At 49.8% G+C, this 16,462-nt stretch overlaps 1 protein-coding gene across 3 annotated transcripts in view; it reads left to right on the forward strand.

The window, feature by feature from the left end:
• The window catches only part of BOP1 (BOP1 ribosomal biogenesis factor), a 65,648-nt gene that overhangs the window by 3,230 nt on the left and 45,956 nt on the right, over positions 1 to 16,462 (forward strand). For all 3 annotated transcript variants that reach the window (XM_062570736.1, XM_062570737.1, XM_062570738.1), the window contains exon 3: positions 13,637 to 13,747. In XM_062570736.1, coding sequence (XP_062426720.1) covers positions 13,637 to 13,747 — 111 coding nt within the window. The remainder of the gene's footprint in view (positions 1 to 13,636; positions 13,748 to 16,462) is intronic.

Raw genomic sequence — 16,462 nt, forward strand, 5'->3', positions numbered from 1 at the left:
AGAGCTAGCTTCTGCTTAGAAAATATTTCACTTGCTCATGCAGGAGAACTGTTATTTGCCTTGGATAGGTAAGTGTAATTTTGAATGAGATTTCTCATGTCCTGGTCTCTTCCAGTATAGAAGGAGTTATCTGTAGTGTCAGCTGAATATTGCAAATGTGTTAGCTCATGACAGTGGCTCACTTGCATGATCAGTGGTGAGTGTTCTGCATGATCTATTCGGAGCTGAATTCTGCACAAAGGTCTGGTTTTGCTGGTACAGGTGAGCTTTGTGAGACCTTCTCTTTCGATGATTGGTGGCTGTTTGTGTGCAGGTTTCTCCTGGTGCCAGGGTTTTCCTGACAGACTGAAAGACTGTCTTACGGGGGAACTGAGAAAGGAAGATGGTGTATGGTCACTTGTGTGCAAGGTGCAGCACGAGAGGCCCCCATACATGTTGCACCCAGGCTGAACGTAGTGACGGGTCCAAATGCAGTCTGTGGATGGATCATTGAACTCCCATATGCCACCGCTGAGCTGCCCCATTCTCCCTTTCGCTCCTGCAGGACCATGTGCTCGTTGCTGTCCATCCATCCTGTCCACTCTCCTCAGCAGCCTTGTAACAGGGCTGGGCAGGAGGGGATGGGACTTGGTCCCCACTTCCCTAGCTGCGGGTGTTTTGGTTGGCCTGCCTTTCTGGAAGGGCCAGATGCTGCTCCAGGCCAAGCAGTACCAGCAGTTTCTGAGCCCGAGCTTGTTAGAAGCTTAGTCCTGCGGGCTGCGGGTGTATCGCGCCTGGCCCCAAGCGCTCTAAGGTGCTGCTGGGCGGTTCACTGGCTGGTGGCTTAGGAAGGGCTGTTCTGTTGCTGATCAAGTTTTTGAAGGTTTCTCCTGGATCTTTCCAGTTTGCTGCGATCTCTCTCTCCTGTCTGCATCTCATGACCCTGCTTCTCTGGCCCAACACAGAAACTTCCTGTTCAGTTTTCTTTTTCCTACTGTGATTGACAGCGAATGTTACAGTGGTAACATGTCCACGTTTTTCTGGAACTGATTCAAAAGGACACTAGAAATTGTTGTCCTCCTTTGTTTGGGAAGCTCAGAACATCTAGAACTAGAATTTTGTGACTAAGTCCTTAGTGCATGAAATGACCAAAAACAGATTTAATCCAACATAAGCAGCAGTTGGTCTCAATTTCATGCCAATGCACTTTCTCAGTAAACAGACCTATAGTGATGAAGACCTTTTTGAAACCCAGAAAAAGATTTAGTAATACCAAGCAGCACACACCAGTATTCTGCATAGAAAAATCTTTCTTAATCACTTTAAAATCTTTGATTTCTTTTCTGTTTTAGTTGCTCAGTGGTAGGCAAATCTGCTTTACTAGTACTTAGTTAATTTGTTTAAATTTTTTCCTGCTTTTAGTACAGATGGTAAAACTTGCTGAGAAGATTATCTTTTATATTCTCCATAAGTAGAAGGACCAATTATGGCTGTCTACAGCTGGTGTCTAAAGGGTTTTCAAATGTAGGAGCTGCTGTTAGTGTGATGGATAAGAAACAAACTCACTGTGAATGTTGAGTTACCTTGCTGCAGTCTGCTCTTTGCGTGAAGGGCAATGGGTGGACCTGGCAATGAGGCCTCTCCCTCATTTGGGCTGGTATCTGTGATATTAGCTTCTACTAGCTCTCCAGCTCTCAGTTCTGTGGCCCCTGACCCTGCCTGTGTGCAGACTGTGGCCCCCTCCGCCCCCAGGTCAAGCATCCACATTGTTTTGAATTTGTTTAGTTCACTGTTCTGTAAAAGAGCAATGTGCTTGCTGCTTGTTGGTTTAGCCCAAGTCAAATCCTCAATAGTTTTCAAATGAAACAGATTTTTATTATGGCAAAGCAGAAGTGTCAGATGCTTAGTTGCAGGAAACAGAAATAGAGAAGAAAGGCACTCCAGAAGGAAATGCAGGATCTGGAGTGTTCTTGATATTAGACTCTTGTTTTGGCTGTTGCTTAGGACTTCCTCCAAGCTGTGTCCTCTGTAGGAGAGCAGAGGATGCTGCTACACACGGCTGTGCCCCTAAAGTGCTCAGGGGAGACCTTACAGGGATTTATTCCTAGTAAGAGAGGAAATGTTTTAACTCACACATTGTGTCAAGCATGCTGTCTTTCAGAAGGGGACTTCCTTCTACTCCTTTGGGGGGATTTTAACGCTTGGCCTGAAAGTTTATAGTCCATTCTTGAGATGTCATTTAGGTAGGTAGGTTTGTGTGGTGGCTTTGGCGCTTGTGAGAGTGTTGCTGAATGGAAATTTGAAGCCTGTTTGAGAATAGATGTCTTTGGAGAATAGATGTCTTTGAGTGACAGGGTTCTTGAAGGTCTCTCTCTTCTATTTTTGTTTAGCTCTTTCTCAGAAACTCCATCGAATTTTAGCCATAAACTTACAATATATTGCAAATCACACAGCATTCATTTCTTGCAGTGTAGCACTGTTACGGACATGATATATAAGTGCCAAAAGCAGCTGTCAGCCTTAATGCAGAGCTGTCTTTATTAAGTGTGGCGGTGACAACCCGCAGTTCTTTCTGCTCCTTGGAGTTAGGTAATAAAGTGCAAATACAGCGAGTAGACCCTCCCTGGCAGCTTCTCTGAAGCTGTATTTTCACAGTAAGCTAAACTTCTCCGAAAGCTGCCAGAGCAGGGATGTTTCCCATCTCCAGTCTTGTCCGCTCCCTTCTGGTTCTGCTGTGTCTCAGAAGACGCTTCCTTGAGCCAGGTCACCTCATTAAAGTGATGGAGAGCTGTCTCTTGTGCTGACTTGGTTTTCTCTTCCGTGAGGTGAGTGAGTTGAGTCAGTCCCCCGGAGAGTCTGACAGGAGCAGGGCTGGCAAACAGTGAACAGCAAGAGGAAGATGGGAGGGGGAAGACAGCATGGTCTCCTTTCAACAGTGCTGATGTTAGATCTATTCGCCTTGTCTCAGAGCCCTAGGCCTGTTTTTTGTTTGTTTGTTTTGTTGTTGTTTCTTTCTTTCTTTTTTTTTTCAATTCTTCTGCATGTTTTGCTGCACATGCTAATTCTAGCTCAGACAAACATCTTGCTGTTCCTCTTTTTCAAAACTGAAAAACTCATTCCATCTCATAGGAAATTACTTTGAAACTTCATTTAAACATCTGACCTCCCAGCTGATGCCAGTTTGCTCCAATATCACTTGTGCCTTGCTGGCAGTGTGGACATTTGACCGGGTGCCTGAGAAGCCTCATGTTCCTCCTGTTCAGATTTTCAGCCTTCTGCTGTAGAAGATTTTACTCTTTGGGAACTGTGACTGTGCGCATCAGTCAGGTCAGATTGTGGAGCGCTTGCTAAGGACTTATGCATGTTCTTGGTCCCTCTTGCATTCAGTATCTTCCAGGTGTCTAGCAAGCCAAGCTCAGGGAGGATTCCCAAGCTGCTTCTTCCAGAGGCTTCTGTGGGAGTGTGGGAGAGCCACGTGCATCAGCTAAAATGTGTGCAGCACTTAGGAGGGGCTCCTGCTCTGCCAGAGAAATGTGAAGAGCATCAGGGAGCTAATGGGGAAGGATGGGATGTGGAGGGGAGGAGGGGAAAGGAGGCCTGTGGATGTTCTGGGATTACTTTGGGGTTTCCTGCTGAGAGGCCAGACAGCAAGGAGCCTTGCTTTTTGAGGTTGCCAAAGCTTTTGTGTAGATTTAGCAACACGGTGCTTACATAGGCCTGTCTGGGGCTCCCAGGAAGAACTTGGAGCTGTGACCCGCAGATGGAGAAGACACTGCTGATGCTGCACCTCACAGTGAAGGGTTGTGGCACCCTTCTGCTAACTGACTCCATTAATCTTGATCTCTCACTGCTTTGGCAAAACTTAGTGCCATGTATTCTCTAGATGCAAGCAGGTGATTTGGAGGGTGCTGTGGACTCAAGCACCAAGCTGATGCTCTGCTGTTGTTCTCAGTCTGCTGTTCTTTCCTTCCCCATCAGTGCAAGCAATTGCTCTCTGCAAGGGAGAAACCTGTTAGATTCAGAGTGTGTGTTACTACTTTCTGAAAATATTGATGCTTGAATTGTTTTTGCAGAGGTTTGTATTTTTTTCTTGTGAGGTGTCCCACTTTGTGCCTGACCGGACTAGAGAAACAAAGGGAAGACTGAAGGCTCCTGGGACAGTGAAATACAAAACACTTCAGGATATGCTAGTGTCTGTGCAGAATCCAAGCATAAATGGTAGTGGGACGATGAAGTTGCTTTCCAGACTCGTGTTCCTTCCTGGGTCTGAGTGGTTATCTGCAGCTCTCTCCAAGAGCATGCTTTTAGGGAGTTGCAGTAAAAATGGTCTTGTCTTTGGAGCTTTAAAAAGCTTGCAGGGTAATAAAGGCAGCCTCTCTCGAGGACAGAAGATTATGAGAGAGGTACTGAACTATGAGCCAGTGTTGGAAACTCAGCCTGTGGAGAAGTGTTAATCCAGTCTGAGCAACAAGGTGCTGAACTAAGTTGTGCTGTCCCAGCTCCCTTTGGGATCCTGGAGCAAAAAAGGCCACTGCTTCCACCAGCTGCCTGTCAGCAGATTGCAAAGCCCCATTCTTAGTGCTTCTCTAGCTCACAGGGCTGTGTAAATATTAGGCTGTCCTTGTCGGATTAAATTTCCTCGTAATGACTTCCAGCGTTCTGACAAGCTGTGCTTTCTTCCTTGGCAGCCCCTGTGCTGTGCTGAGCTGTCCGATTCTGTTCTCCAAGTCCCTGGGGAAAAGCCTAGGGGCCTGCAGTTGAAGGCCAGGCTGAAATGTTTATTTGCTGCTTTTATAATCCAGGAAGCCAATTCAGTGCTGCTGTGTCAAAGAGTCATTGCTGTGGCACACAGCATCCGAAATAAATCTGTCCTGTGCTGGCTGTAGGCATCAGGGAGGCACTGTCCGTGCTGAGCTTGTCCTGAGACAGTGACGAGCTGCTTAAGTCTTCCCTCCCTGCATTGCACCTGGAGACCTTGTCTTCTTCTGCATACAACCTGGCAGTCCATCCCGATGCGGCCTCCACACAGCTTGGAGCATCCTCATGGGGCACAGGGCTACAGCAGCAAAACCAGCTACTCTCTCTCTGCTTCTCCAGCAGTGCCTATCCGTGAACCTGCGCTAACTTCCCTTCTTCTTAGTGGCTCCATGCAGCCTTCAGGTTGGCACCGCGCAGCTGCAGCTGCAGGATCCCAACTGTTTGGTGACAAGCTATTTCTCTTCAGCAGTGTGTGAAAGAGGGTGTTTTGGGAGAGTGGGAGGTGGAATGGATAGAGGAACTTCTTGGTCCAGTTCTCATCTCTAGCCCTGTACCTCCTTTTCCTATTCTCCTCTGGATTAATTTTTACTTGCATTTGCCTCACCAACCTTAAATAGAAAAGCAACTGATAATCGTTTTGTGATAGCCTGATTTCTACAGAGCCTTCTTGCCTTGTGGCCTGTGGGAGACATTTTTAGCAGTCATGGAAAGGAAGGAACCTGCTTTTTGTGCTAGCAGTAGTTCAGAGCATCAGTGGAAATGCTTCTTGGTGCCCACTGTGTCTGTGGTGCCTTGCAAAATCAAGACCTTGCCAGGAGAACTGTAGGATCTCAGCATCCTCAGCCGTGTGCACCAATCCCTGCCCCAGGCCTGCGCTAGTGTTACCTGGTGAGTGGGAGGCTGCAGCTCGCAGGGGTTCCCTCTTGCACTGGGAGCCTTGAGCTCCCCTGCTGTGGCATGCATGTGGCCGTGGTTTGGAACAGCAGCCCTGCTGCCTGCTGCTCAGGTTGCCTTGTCTGACCAGCCCTCTCCAGGGGCAGAGATCCTCCTTCCTAGTCCTTCTCCTTTGTTGCCTGGATGCCAGCATTGCCCCTGCTAGAGGCGAGTTTGGGGTAAATGCTGCAGCCTTTGCTGGTTGTTTTCCTGTCAGCCCTTGGGCCTCCACACGTGGGCTCTGCTGGAGTGGACTTGGAGGTTCTTGTGCAGAACCTCCGTCAGCAAGAGCCCCTGTGCAGTTCGCTGTGATCAGGTGTGAGCCTAGGTCAGCACACCCAGCTCCATGCTCTTGGGGGTGACAAGCCAGCTTTCCAACCTGCAGTGCTACTCCTTCTGCACAAAAGCTCTGCAAAAGAAACCAAGAAACCAGAAGCAATAAACAGCAAATCTGCTGGGTTTGCCTGGGACTCTGGCAAGGTGTCTTTGTCTTTGAGATTTCTTACTTCTTGAATGTGGTATGTGAGTGAGACAGACTCTCTCCCCACATCAGGCTTCCTCTTTTTGTGTTGTTAGCAGTTCTGTCAACCTCACAAAACGGAGCAAATTGATATTTGCCTACAGGGTGAAAAATTTCAGGCTTGTTACTGTGCTGGCGGTCTTAGCATTAGTTACCTCTCCTTCCCCCATGCCTGGGACTTCAGCTCTCACAGGAGTACAGCTTATAAAGATACAACAGTCCTTCTCTGCAGAGCTGCTCTCCAGCAGGTCAGCCCCCAGCTTGGACTGGTGCCTAGGGTGATTCCTCCCTAGGTGCAGGACCCTGCACATGCCCTTGTTGAACCTCAGGAGGCTCCTCTCTGCCCAGCTCTCCAGCCTGTCCAGGTCTCTCTGTAGGACCGCACGGCCCTCAGGTGTGTCAGCCACTCCTCCCAGCTTGGGATCATCAGCAGACTTGCTGAGGAGGCACTCTGTCCCCTCCTCCAGGTCATGGATGAAGAAGCTGAACAGGACAGGACCCAGTCCTGAGCCCTGGGGGACGCCACTAGCCACAGGCCTCCAAGTAGACTCCACGCCACCAATGTCGACCCTCTGAGCTCTGCCTTTCAGCCGATTCTCAACCCACCTCACTGTCCACTCGTCTAACCCACACTTCTAGAGCTTCTCTAGGAGGACGTTATGGAGACAGTGTCAAAAGCCTTGCTGAAGTCAAGGTGCACAACGTCCACTGCTCTGCCCTCCTCTACCCAGCCAGTCATTCCATCACAGAAGGCAATCAGATTGGTTAAGGAAGATTTCCCCTTGGTGAATCCATGCTGGCTACTCCTGATCACCTTCTTTTCTTCCATGTGTCTGGAGATGACATCCAGAATGAGCTGTTCCATCCCCTTTGGAGGGATGGAGGTGAGGCTGACTGGCCTGTAGTTGTCTGGGTCCTCCTCCTTGCCTTTCTTGAAGCTGGGAGTGACACTGGCTTTCTTCCAGTCCTCAGGCAGCTCTCCAGTTCTCCAGGACCTTTCAAAGATGATGGAGAGCAACCTGGGAACAACATCTACCATCTTCCTCAGTACCTGTGGGTGCATCCCATCAGGGCCCATAGATTTGTGGATGTCTAGCCTGCCCAGGTCTCTAATCCTATCCTCAACAATCCTATATTCAGCCAAAGACATCAAGGGGTGCAAAGATCCCTTTGTCTGTGGCTGCAAAGAGGACCCTGCTGCCAGCGTGTGGCCTACATCATGGTGCTGGTCATGTGGGAGTGTCTGTGTTGGTTCCTTCTGGGCTCCAGGAGCAGGTGTGTTGCAGAGGCTGCAATTTAGATCGTTGGATGTGCAGACATGGTTGCACAGTGCTGGCTCTCTGAGGCTGTCTGAGCAAGGTTCTGACACTGGCAGAAACGACTTTCTTGCTCTTGTTCTCGAGGCGCTGATTTGTGTGTTCTCACACCTAAGCTCAAACTCAAGGTATGTACATACATTCACTTAGCAGTGGGCTGCAGTTGCCTAAGATGCTGCTGTCTTGCCGGATCTCCTTTGTCTCTTGCAAGAGGGTAGCAGGCAGCTGGTAATGAGGTGAACACATATTTTAAGTCCCTAAACTGCTGCTAGGCTTAACTGGTTTGACAGGCTCAGGTCTTGAGACCCTACGCATCAGAAAGAATTACGGGGCTTCATCTTTGCCTACTTCACAAGCTTAGCATGTAGTTTGTCCCTGAATATGAATTTACTGCAGGTTGGCGTTTACACGTGTGGAGGGGAGGTAAAGGAGGAGAGATCACAGAGAACAACGCAAGCAAGTATAGAGTAGCTCAGAGAGTTGGGAATTTGGAAGACCTGATTCTAGCCGTGTCGTCAGCTAAATCACTGCTTCTCCTCTTGTTAGTTTTCTCCGTGTAAAAGAGAGAATTGTCCTGCTTCACAAAGCACTGCAGAATTGTTGGTAATACTGGGCCCGAGAACCACCTTGCTTTAGCAAAGGAAGAGTTATGATATATACGTGACGGGTTGCTTGTCTTTCCCGGCTTGAACATACAATCTTAGCAAGGTCAAGGCCTGGCACTGAAGAGCAAGATTCTCTCCCTAGCGGTGCACATATGCCAGCATCTGGTAAAGCTGAGGCCTCTCTCCTGAACATGTGAGGAACATGCACATTGGCCTGCATGAGCGTGTGCAACTATCACAGCTCCCAAACCCGTCTGCTCTAGGACTGCTTCCACATTCGGTTGTCATGTGTGCTCGCCATGCCCCAAGGCACTTGCGCACACGACGCGTTATCTGTTTGCCCTACTCCCGAATTACATGCCTGGTCCTGTGTTGCCGTTCTTCCCCCTCATCTGTTCGGCCACTTGCCACCCCTGGCTCTGTGTCTGCAGCAGCTGTGCCTAGCTAGCAGACTGCCTTCTTCCAGCTTTCCTGCCGCTGCAGCTCCACCAAGGAAGTTGCACCCCACTGTATTACGGAGTGACTGGGACTGCAGGGACCTTCTTCCCTTCCTGCGGGAGGATTACAAGCCAGGAGTTCCTGATCCTCTGTGCAGACTTGAGGAGGAACTATGTGGGAGCACTTTGAGAGCTTTACGGTGGGAGGCAAGCAGGTTTTGCTCAGGGGGAATCCAAGGAGCTGCTGTTGTTTCAGTCTAGCTCCCAGTGAGCCTTGGTTTGGCAAAGAAAAAGAGGAGCTAACTGGGCCATTTAGATACTGTGATAATTATTCTGCTGACTGGCAAATTCAGCAAGGGACACTTCATTACCGATCCAGTTAGTCCAGGCAGCTGCTATTCAGAGCCTGCCCTGTTGGTCTTTCTGAGGCTTTCTAGTAATGATGCCATAGCAATGACAGTTAAATAAGCAGGACAAGGTTTATAGGAAGACGTGGTATCTTCTATTGCACCAGTTTGTCTAGTTGGAGAATGTAGAAGAGCTTCGGGATATACAAACCTTCAGTTCTGCTTCTGCTTCACACATTAAGAAGGGCTTATGTACTTGAAAGTAACTTTTTTTTCCAGTGGTGCTAATTTGTAACTACAGATATTGCCTCTCCTTCAGGCTCCTTGCTGGCGTAAGGCTTTCTTTGCAGCCAGGTATGTGATGTACTTCTTGCAGCAGAGCTGGGGAGAGCTGGCTCTGCTTGTGCAGGAGAGCTGTTAGCTTGCCCTGACCAAGCCCACCGTCGGGCTTACACAGCTCGTGGGTGACCGAGCGCGGTTTGTCGCCGTCCAGCACGCCTCTTTGACGGGCAGGCTGGCCTGGCTTGAAGGGGGCTGCGCTGAGGATGCGGCGGTTCTCAGAGCCCACTGGCAGGCTTTTCCCTCTTCTGTTGGCATAACTGGCCTATGTTTTATTTTAGATTCATTCTTTATCCTACTTTCTCTGAGTTCTTCTATTGAATGTAGTTACTAGATCTTAGGGTAGAGGAACCCCAGGTGACCCACACGTGGGGATCCGGGGTTGGATTTGGGAGGAAGGCGGCTATAGGTCTCCCTTGCGTGGCAGGCCTCAATCTCTTTCTTCCCTTATTATCCCAGTAGCAGCTGAACGTGGTATCTAATGCTGTCTTTGCTGTCGAACTGAACTGCTGTTGAAACCAGCCGGCTGCCACGGGTTCCCCTGATTCGGTGCTGGAGTTCAGCACAGCTGCTGGAAATCTGCTTCGGCGCCTGCCAGCAGGGACACGCTGTCAGCGCCGGCTGCCGTCCTCCCTGAGCCGAGGTCTGCGGGTGTGCTGGCTCCTGGGTACCTGCCGACCGCTGGGTGCCCAGGGGAGGCCGGGTGACCTTGTCCCCAGCCCTGGCTGCGGCGTTGGCGTCCGGAGGTGCCGGCAGGACAGTTTGGAGGGTTTTGCTGGTTGTCGCGGGGCGTAGCGCGTTGTGTTCGGCGCTGCTTGCCGCCCTCTGGTGGGACAAGCGTTCCTGCATCCGGCTGTTCGGAGCGGCCGGTTATCAGCGGAGTCAGAGAGCAGAGTCCCGGCTTTATCCCGGTGTCCGAAACAGAGCGCAGGCGGAGCGAGGGCGGCCGCAGTCCGTCGGTGGCTTCCCGGGCAGACCTGGACCCAGTCAGACTAATGTCTGGCTGCAGGAAAAAGAAAAAAAAAAAAAAGAGCTTTTCTGTGCATCAAGATAAATTTACCGGGAAATGCAGAGAGGTGTTTCAGATATGCCTGTGAGAGGAGTGAACTGTGACGGCGCTCCACTGGTGCAAAGTCTGCAGGAGCCACTGTGCTCCTCATGTCTTTTGCTTATCCTGAAGCCCCCTTATAAACCCTGTCCAGTTCAGACAACATTTTTTTTCTGGTGAAATGGTCTCTCTGGAGTATTTAGTGCTTCCCTGGTGGGAAGCATCTTTGATCAACTAATACGGGGTGCTGGCTGCATGACAGATGTCCTAAGCTGGAGACTTTCTTATTTTCCTGGCAAGGCTTTTTGGAAAGGTTTGAACCTGCAGATATGCTTAATCCCCAGATGCCAGAGTCTTGTCTGCCTTGCAGACGTGTCAGCTCGGGTCAATCTAATGCAAGCATCCTGGGCAAGGTCCTGACTTGATGCCAATCCTCAGAATGATCTCAGGACCTGGGCAGTCTGTGGGCTTCTGTTTTCTCCTTAACCATGTGGATTATTAGGCTGAGCGTCACTGGGACAAGAGCAGAAGTGCTAGAGTAGACTGCATGCCAACTCATGGCACGGCCTTCGCTCTCAAAGGCAGCTGTTAGTGCCAGCAAACCAGACTTGCAGCACAAGATCCTTCTGCAGTCTCATCGTGGCGGTGGAGAGAGGGGGGAAATGAGAGGGAGAGATGGAAACTCAAGTCCAAAGCCATTGTAGCGCCAAAAGCCTGGAAAAAAACTTATCTCCAATCTCCCTTTTTAAAAAATTTTTAATAAAGCCTTTTGTTTTTGCAGTAATCTCATCCTCTTGCTGGCCCAGTATTTTCCAGGCTCTCTCCCACCCCTCTCCCTGCGGCTCGGGGGAGCTGCGCTGGTGTGTACGTACAGCAGAAGGTGATCACACACTGTGCAGATTTTACTGCTCCCGCGAGGGACGTTTTCTGGGACTGTTTTTCCGATTATTTCATTGAATCCTCCGGTAAACCCGATCTAGCCAGGGTCCCCGTTCTCCCCCTACCTCCACCCCAAGTGGTGAAGGGGGGGGGAAAGAATCTCTTTTCCAGGGAAGGATCTGTAGTTTATTCGGCACCCACACAGCAGGTCAGTGAGTGGGCGAAGTCTGATGTTCAGTGCTGTCTGGTTACCCGTGTCTGAAGAGAGAATTAATTCCTGCCCTAGGCATGCGCTGTGGGTTGTGTCTCTCTGACATGGGCAGAAATGTGGCCTACGGGTCCTGCAATGGGGGAGCTCTGCATTAGTGCAAGAAGTGCCCAGACCAATGCAGATTCTGGCATGGGGAAAAAAATAAATAAATAAAAGAGATCACCTGGGCAATGGAGGCTGAGTGAAGTTCGTTCCACCACTCCTAATGGGTGATGTCAGTTGGACACATCTGGCACAACATGTAATATAGATGACGATGAGAGTCTCTTCATCATGCTGGTGTTATTGGGAGGGCACTTCTGCCCTGGGGATTGTGGCTGCAGCCTGTTCCTACCATATTCTTTAGATGGATCTCTTCTGACAGACTTTGGGATTCAAAATGGTACCAACTCTGTCTATCACTTTGAAATCCACCAGTAATAAGATTATGCAGCTGAGATAGTTGTGCTTTACCAATCTTAAATAAGTTGTTCAGCAGCTCTAGATTTCTGAGTTCAAATGCGGTGGGACCCATCATTAATTAGGTAATGACCTTTGCTGAAGTCCAGTGCGGGGAAAAGCCTGCCTTTGTGACAAGGTCACGATAGGCCCCGGAAACCCCCGTGCATCTGTTCTGCTGGGTCGAGAGAACGGTACTGTTGGGTCTGTGCTTGCTCAAGAAAGCAGGCTTTGGAATGTGGTTCGGGAGCAATAGATACACCAGAGGGCTAGGCTGCCGTTCAGAGGGACCTTGACTGCTGGAGAAAAGGACTGACAGGAGCCTCATGGAGTTCAAGGAAGATAAATGTGAAGCCCTGCATCTGGGATAGAGTAAGCCTGGGCAACAGGGCAGGTTGTGGCTGAATGGCCAGGGAGCAGCTCTGGAGAAAGGGTCCTGGAGGACCTGGGGACAGCAAAGTGCCCAGGAATCAGCAGGGTTCCCTTGACAATAGCAACTGCGTCTTGGGCCACATTAGCAATATTGCAACTGGCAGGGTGAGGAAGGAGATCTTTCCCCTCTGTTTGACATTTGTGAGATCCATTTGGACACTGGGTCCAGTTTGGGGCTCCCCAATACAATATGGTGATAGACATAGTCCAGGAGCAAGTCCAGGAGAGGCCACCAAAATGGAGCTGAAGCACGGGGCACAGGAGGAGAGGCCAAATTTCTTCAGCTGGGAGAAGAGAAGGTGAAAGGGGATCCTGTTGCTGTCTGAAGCTGCCTGATGGGGGTGTGGAGGAGATGGAGCTAGGCTCTTGAGGTGCATAGGAGAGGCAACGGGATAAAATGCAGCAAGAAAAATTCTGAACATAAGGAAGTAATTTTTCCCCATGAGAGCGGTACAGCCCTGCAGCAGGAGCTAGAGAGGTGGTGAGATCTCCATCCTTGGGAATATTCAAAACTTGTCCAGTCAAGGCCCTGAGCATCCTTATCTAACTTTGAAGTTGGCTCTGCTTTGAGCAGGAGGTTGGAGTAGAGACCTCCAGAGGTCCTTTCCAACATATGTCTTTCTATGATTTCGTGATCTGAGTTCGCATGGCTTCTGATGCAGTCCTTACTTCTTGAACCCCTAGCCTCAGCGCAACCCAAACCTTGGCTGCGTGTGTTGACTCCTGCTCAGAGGAAGCAGTGTGACCAGGCAATGCTTTTCCCATCCTGCCTGCCCTCGCAGGTTGTTGCAGCCTCTGCTCTGGTTGTTCCCTTGCAGAGTGAGCAGTGGTTGCTCCCGGGAGGTAGCAGTGGGGGGTGTCAGCAACATGGATCCCCAGAGAGGAGAGGGACGCAGAGACTAGAAACAACTCTAGAACAAGGCTGGGAAAGAGAAGCTGCCAAGAGCAAGAGCAATTTGAAGCCCAGTAAGAATGTGGTTCTTATGTGGGGTAAGCTAAGCAGCTGTCAGAGTGCTTCTCTCACAAGCTCTCTTCAGAACTGAGATGATTGACTTTCTCTCCTTGCATCCCAAGTGAGTAGAAGTACACACTGGCTAGTGAACAGTTTCCTTCCTTCCTTCCCTCTGTGTTGTGGTGTCCCAGAGGATCTCAGAGTGAGTGCAGAGCTGTCGAGGCATGGAGTACTTCATGGTGACCTTGGCAGCAGACTAGACATTGGTGGTAACTTCAGATGTCCCTGCCCAGCCAAAGTTCCTGCCATAGTGAACACAAAAACATAAAGGCTCTCATGATGGGATCTTAATAAGTTAATTCTTCCTCTGTGCCTCTTTCAGACCAAAGGGGCTCCTAGGAAGAGCAGAAGCCTAGAGGCTGATTCAGCGTTGAAGGAAAACCAGGATCTGCTTGTTCAGAACGAATATGAGGAAGACAGCTCAGATGAAGAGGTAAGACCCACTGCATATTTTTTTAATGTGTGTATACCTGGATATGGGAAGAGGAGTGATAGGATTTCCTCTCCATATTGGCTTCTGTGCAGACTCAAGGAGAGGTGAGTCACACTGTGGAAATGTGGTAAAATGATGTTCGTTCTCTCTGAACGGGAGTTACCAGACCTCTCTTTTGCAATAATGCATAGTAGCCCAGATGCACTGAATCAGGGCTGTTAAAGGACTGAAAGTCTTGTGCAGCTAGGCAGTAGCAAAACGGGTAGACTGATGGTTGGATGTCAATACAGCGGGGTGACGGAGACCCTTGACTGAAGGCATATCACTTTGCTAAGTTGCTTGGAGTGTTTGGAGAGGCTGAAAGAAGCATCGTGTCCACCTTGGAAAGGAAGGTGCTACCTGCATGGGGACAGCATCAAGCAGTCCTTGCTAAAAGTCATGCTGACTGTCTTTGCCAAGCTACAGCTGGGGCTTTCAGCCTAGGTGTGAAGAGATGGTTTCTTAAGGTGTTTATAAGGTGACTGAGTCTCACCTATGCTCTGTGGGATTACGTTCACAGTTCAGGGATCTGTTCTGCTGTTGGGGAGAATCTCACTGCATTGCATACTTGAGAAAAGATTTGAAACTGTTTGTCCAGAAAAAAAGCAGGATCTCCACACTAAAATGTTCCTGGGTTTTCTGCTGTTCTAGACAAACTTGATTGATTTTCTTAATGATCTGCTAAATCAATTACTGAGATTGGCATAGATCAGCTGTTTTAATAAAGCCCTGGGGTCAGGACAAAGAGATTGCCAAGGGCTGTGGGGGTGTTTGAATCTGGCCCCTGTTGCCAGGATTTAGGTTCACCTGAAAGGTTGCTGGGTTGCACATGCTGCCTTTTATGTTACTTGGAAAAATGTTTGTGGAAGCTTTTTGGGCCCTGGTAAGGTAGACCATTTCGGGCACTGTCCTCCTTAATTGTTGAAAAGTGACAGATCACAAAAAAGCCTTTTTGACCAGGCAGATGAAGAACCAGCTCGTGCCTGTTGTGCGTTGTAAGCTTACTGACATGAAGAGCTTTGAAAGCTTGCTTGCGTGTGGAAAATGGTTGCTACGAAACGCCCACATGGCCATAGGTATGGAGGGAACATAAGGAGTAACTGCAGCGTAGCACCTGGGGACTGGGAAGGGAATGTACTGAGCTGGGATGTGAGCAGGACTCTTGGCTGAGCACCTGACTTTAGGATAGTTCTCTGGCATTCTTATCGGTTCAAAGGGTCTAGACTTCTGTTTATTGGTGCTTAGAGGGATGTGCCTCTTCCTGTTTCAGTCCCAGCAGAGAGGAGGGGGAGGATTGGGTGCCTGCTGGCCTTTCTGGTCCAGCAAGAGCCCTAAAGGTTAGATGTTAGAGGCCCACCTGGGCTAGCACTGGAGCTGCTGGCAGCCCCTGCCCCCGGGTCTGGAATAGAGATTTAGAGAGAGGGGAAATATATGACTATAGAAAACATACACTTGTGTAATGTCTCCAGCATAACCCAGGAAAAAAACCCTTTCATGCAGGAATTCAAGGTCTCTCTCTTTCCCCAGCTGGTCCTGTTTCAGGGCCCCTGTGGGGGGAGCACTGATTCAGAACCTGTTGACATCAGAGCGACTTTCAGTGGCTTTGTTCCTTGTTTCCACCCCCCTGCCCCCTACTCTCTTTCTGTAATTGTATTTATCTCTCTTCCCTAAGAACCCTGATGCTTCTGCTTCCTGTGGCTGGGATGCGCACACTGAATGCTTTGTATTCGCCTCCACAAGAAGTATTGCCCAGTGCTTGTCTGTAGCTTTGTGTCTCGGTCTCCAAGAAGTGTTGGAAGGGGAGGGCAGCATCCATTCGTTCTGTTAGAGATAGTATGGACGAGAGTGGGGCCAGGAAAACGCTTTCTTGCTGCAAATAAGGTCTGTATTTTGCATTTTACATTGTCTCATTTTTGTTGAGACCTAGTTTGCATCTCTGCATCTCATCCTAATTAAAGTCTTCATGAAATGTGACATTAGTGCGTTGCTGTTTAGGAGGGCACTGAAGATACATACTTCATTCCTCTGGGTTGTTGCTGCTGGTTGGGATGAAGAGCAGCTCAGCTCCACCAACAGGCACTGGCGCTTTTCCCACAGCTTGAGGTTTCAGTCAGCCTGGCCAGTATGGAAAGCAAGGCAGCCAATTTTGTTGCCTGGTGTCATTTGGTTACCACGTCGTTCATCCCTTGTTGGGGAGGCAGCTGCTTTGCAGGCCAGCTGTGTGTGTGTGGGGGGGGTGGCTTGGCATGGAGAAAGGCTTCTCTGCGCCGCTGGGCTTTGGAGGGTGCAGGATATCTTTCCTGTCCTCCCACTTGTGCCGACCTGGCCACAAGTTTCACAACTGGGTATGCTGCTTCACCAGCTCGAAATGAAATCTTTGCTATGAGATCATAGGCTTGGAGAGGAACACCTCCTCGATCCGTGATCATTGCCCGTGGAGCGCTGAAATGCACCTTTCTGTGGAAGGCAGTGCAGTCCCCGCAGCTCTCCTTGCCTGGCTGCCTGGGGTGAGCTGCCTGCCATGGCCTGAGGTGGCATCTCAAGAGCTTGTGGTGGCTGCATGGAGCTGTTGGCCTCTGGCTTCATTGGGTGCCTGCAGCCCCTTCCATTCCAGATGGGTTGGGGATTGCAGCCGGCGTCCAAGCTTGGGTCCAGCCTGCGGGGACGGCAGGGCTG

The sequence above is a fragment of the Rhea pennata genome, chromosome 2 (assembly GCF_028389875.1).
Source record: "Rhea pennata isolate bPtePen1 chromosome 2, bPtePen1.pri, whole genome shotgun sequence".
NCBI classification, from domain to species: Eukaryota; Metazoa; Chordata; class Aves; order Rheiformes; family Rheidae; genus Rhea; species Rhea pennata.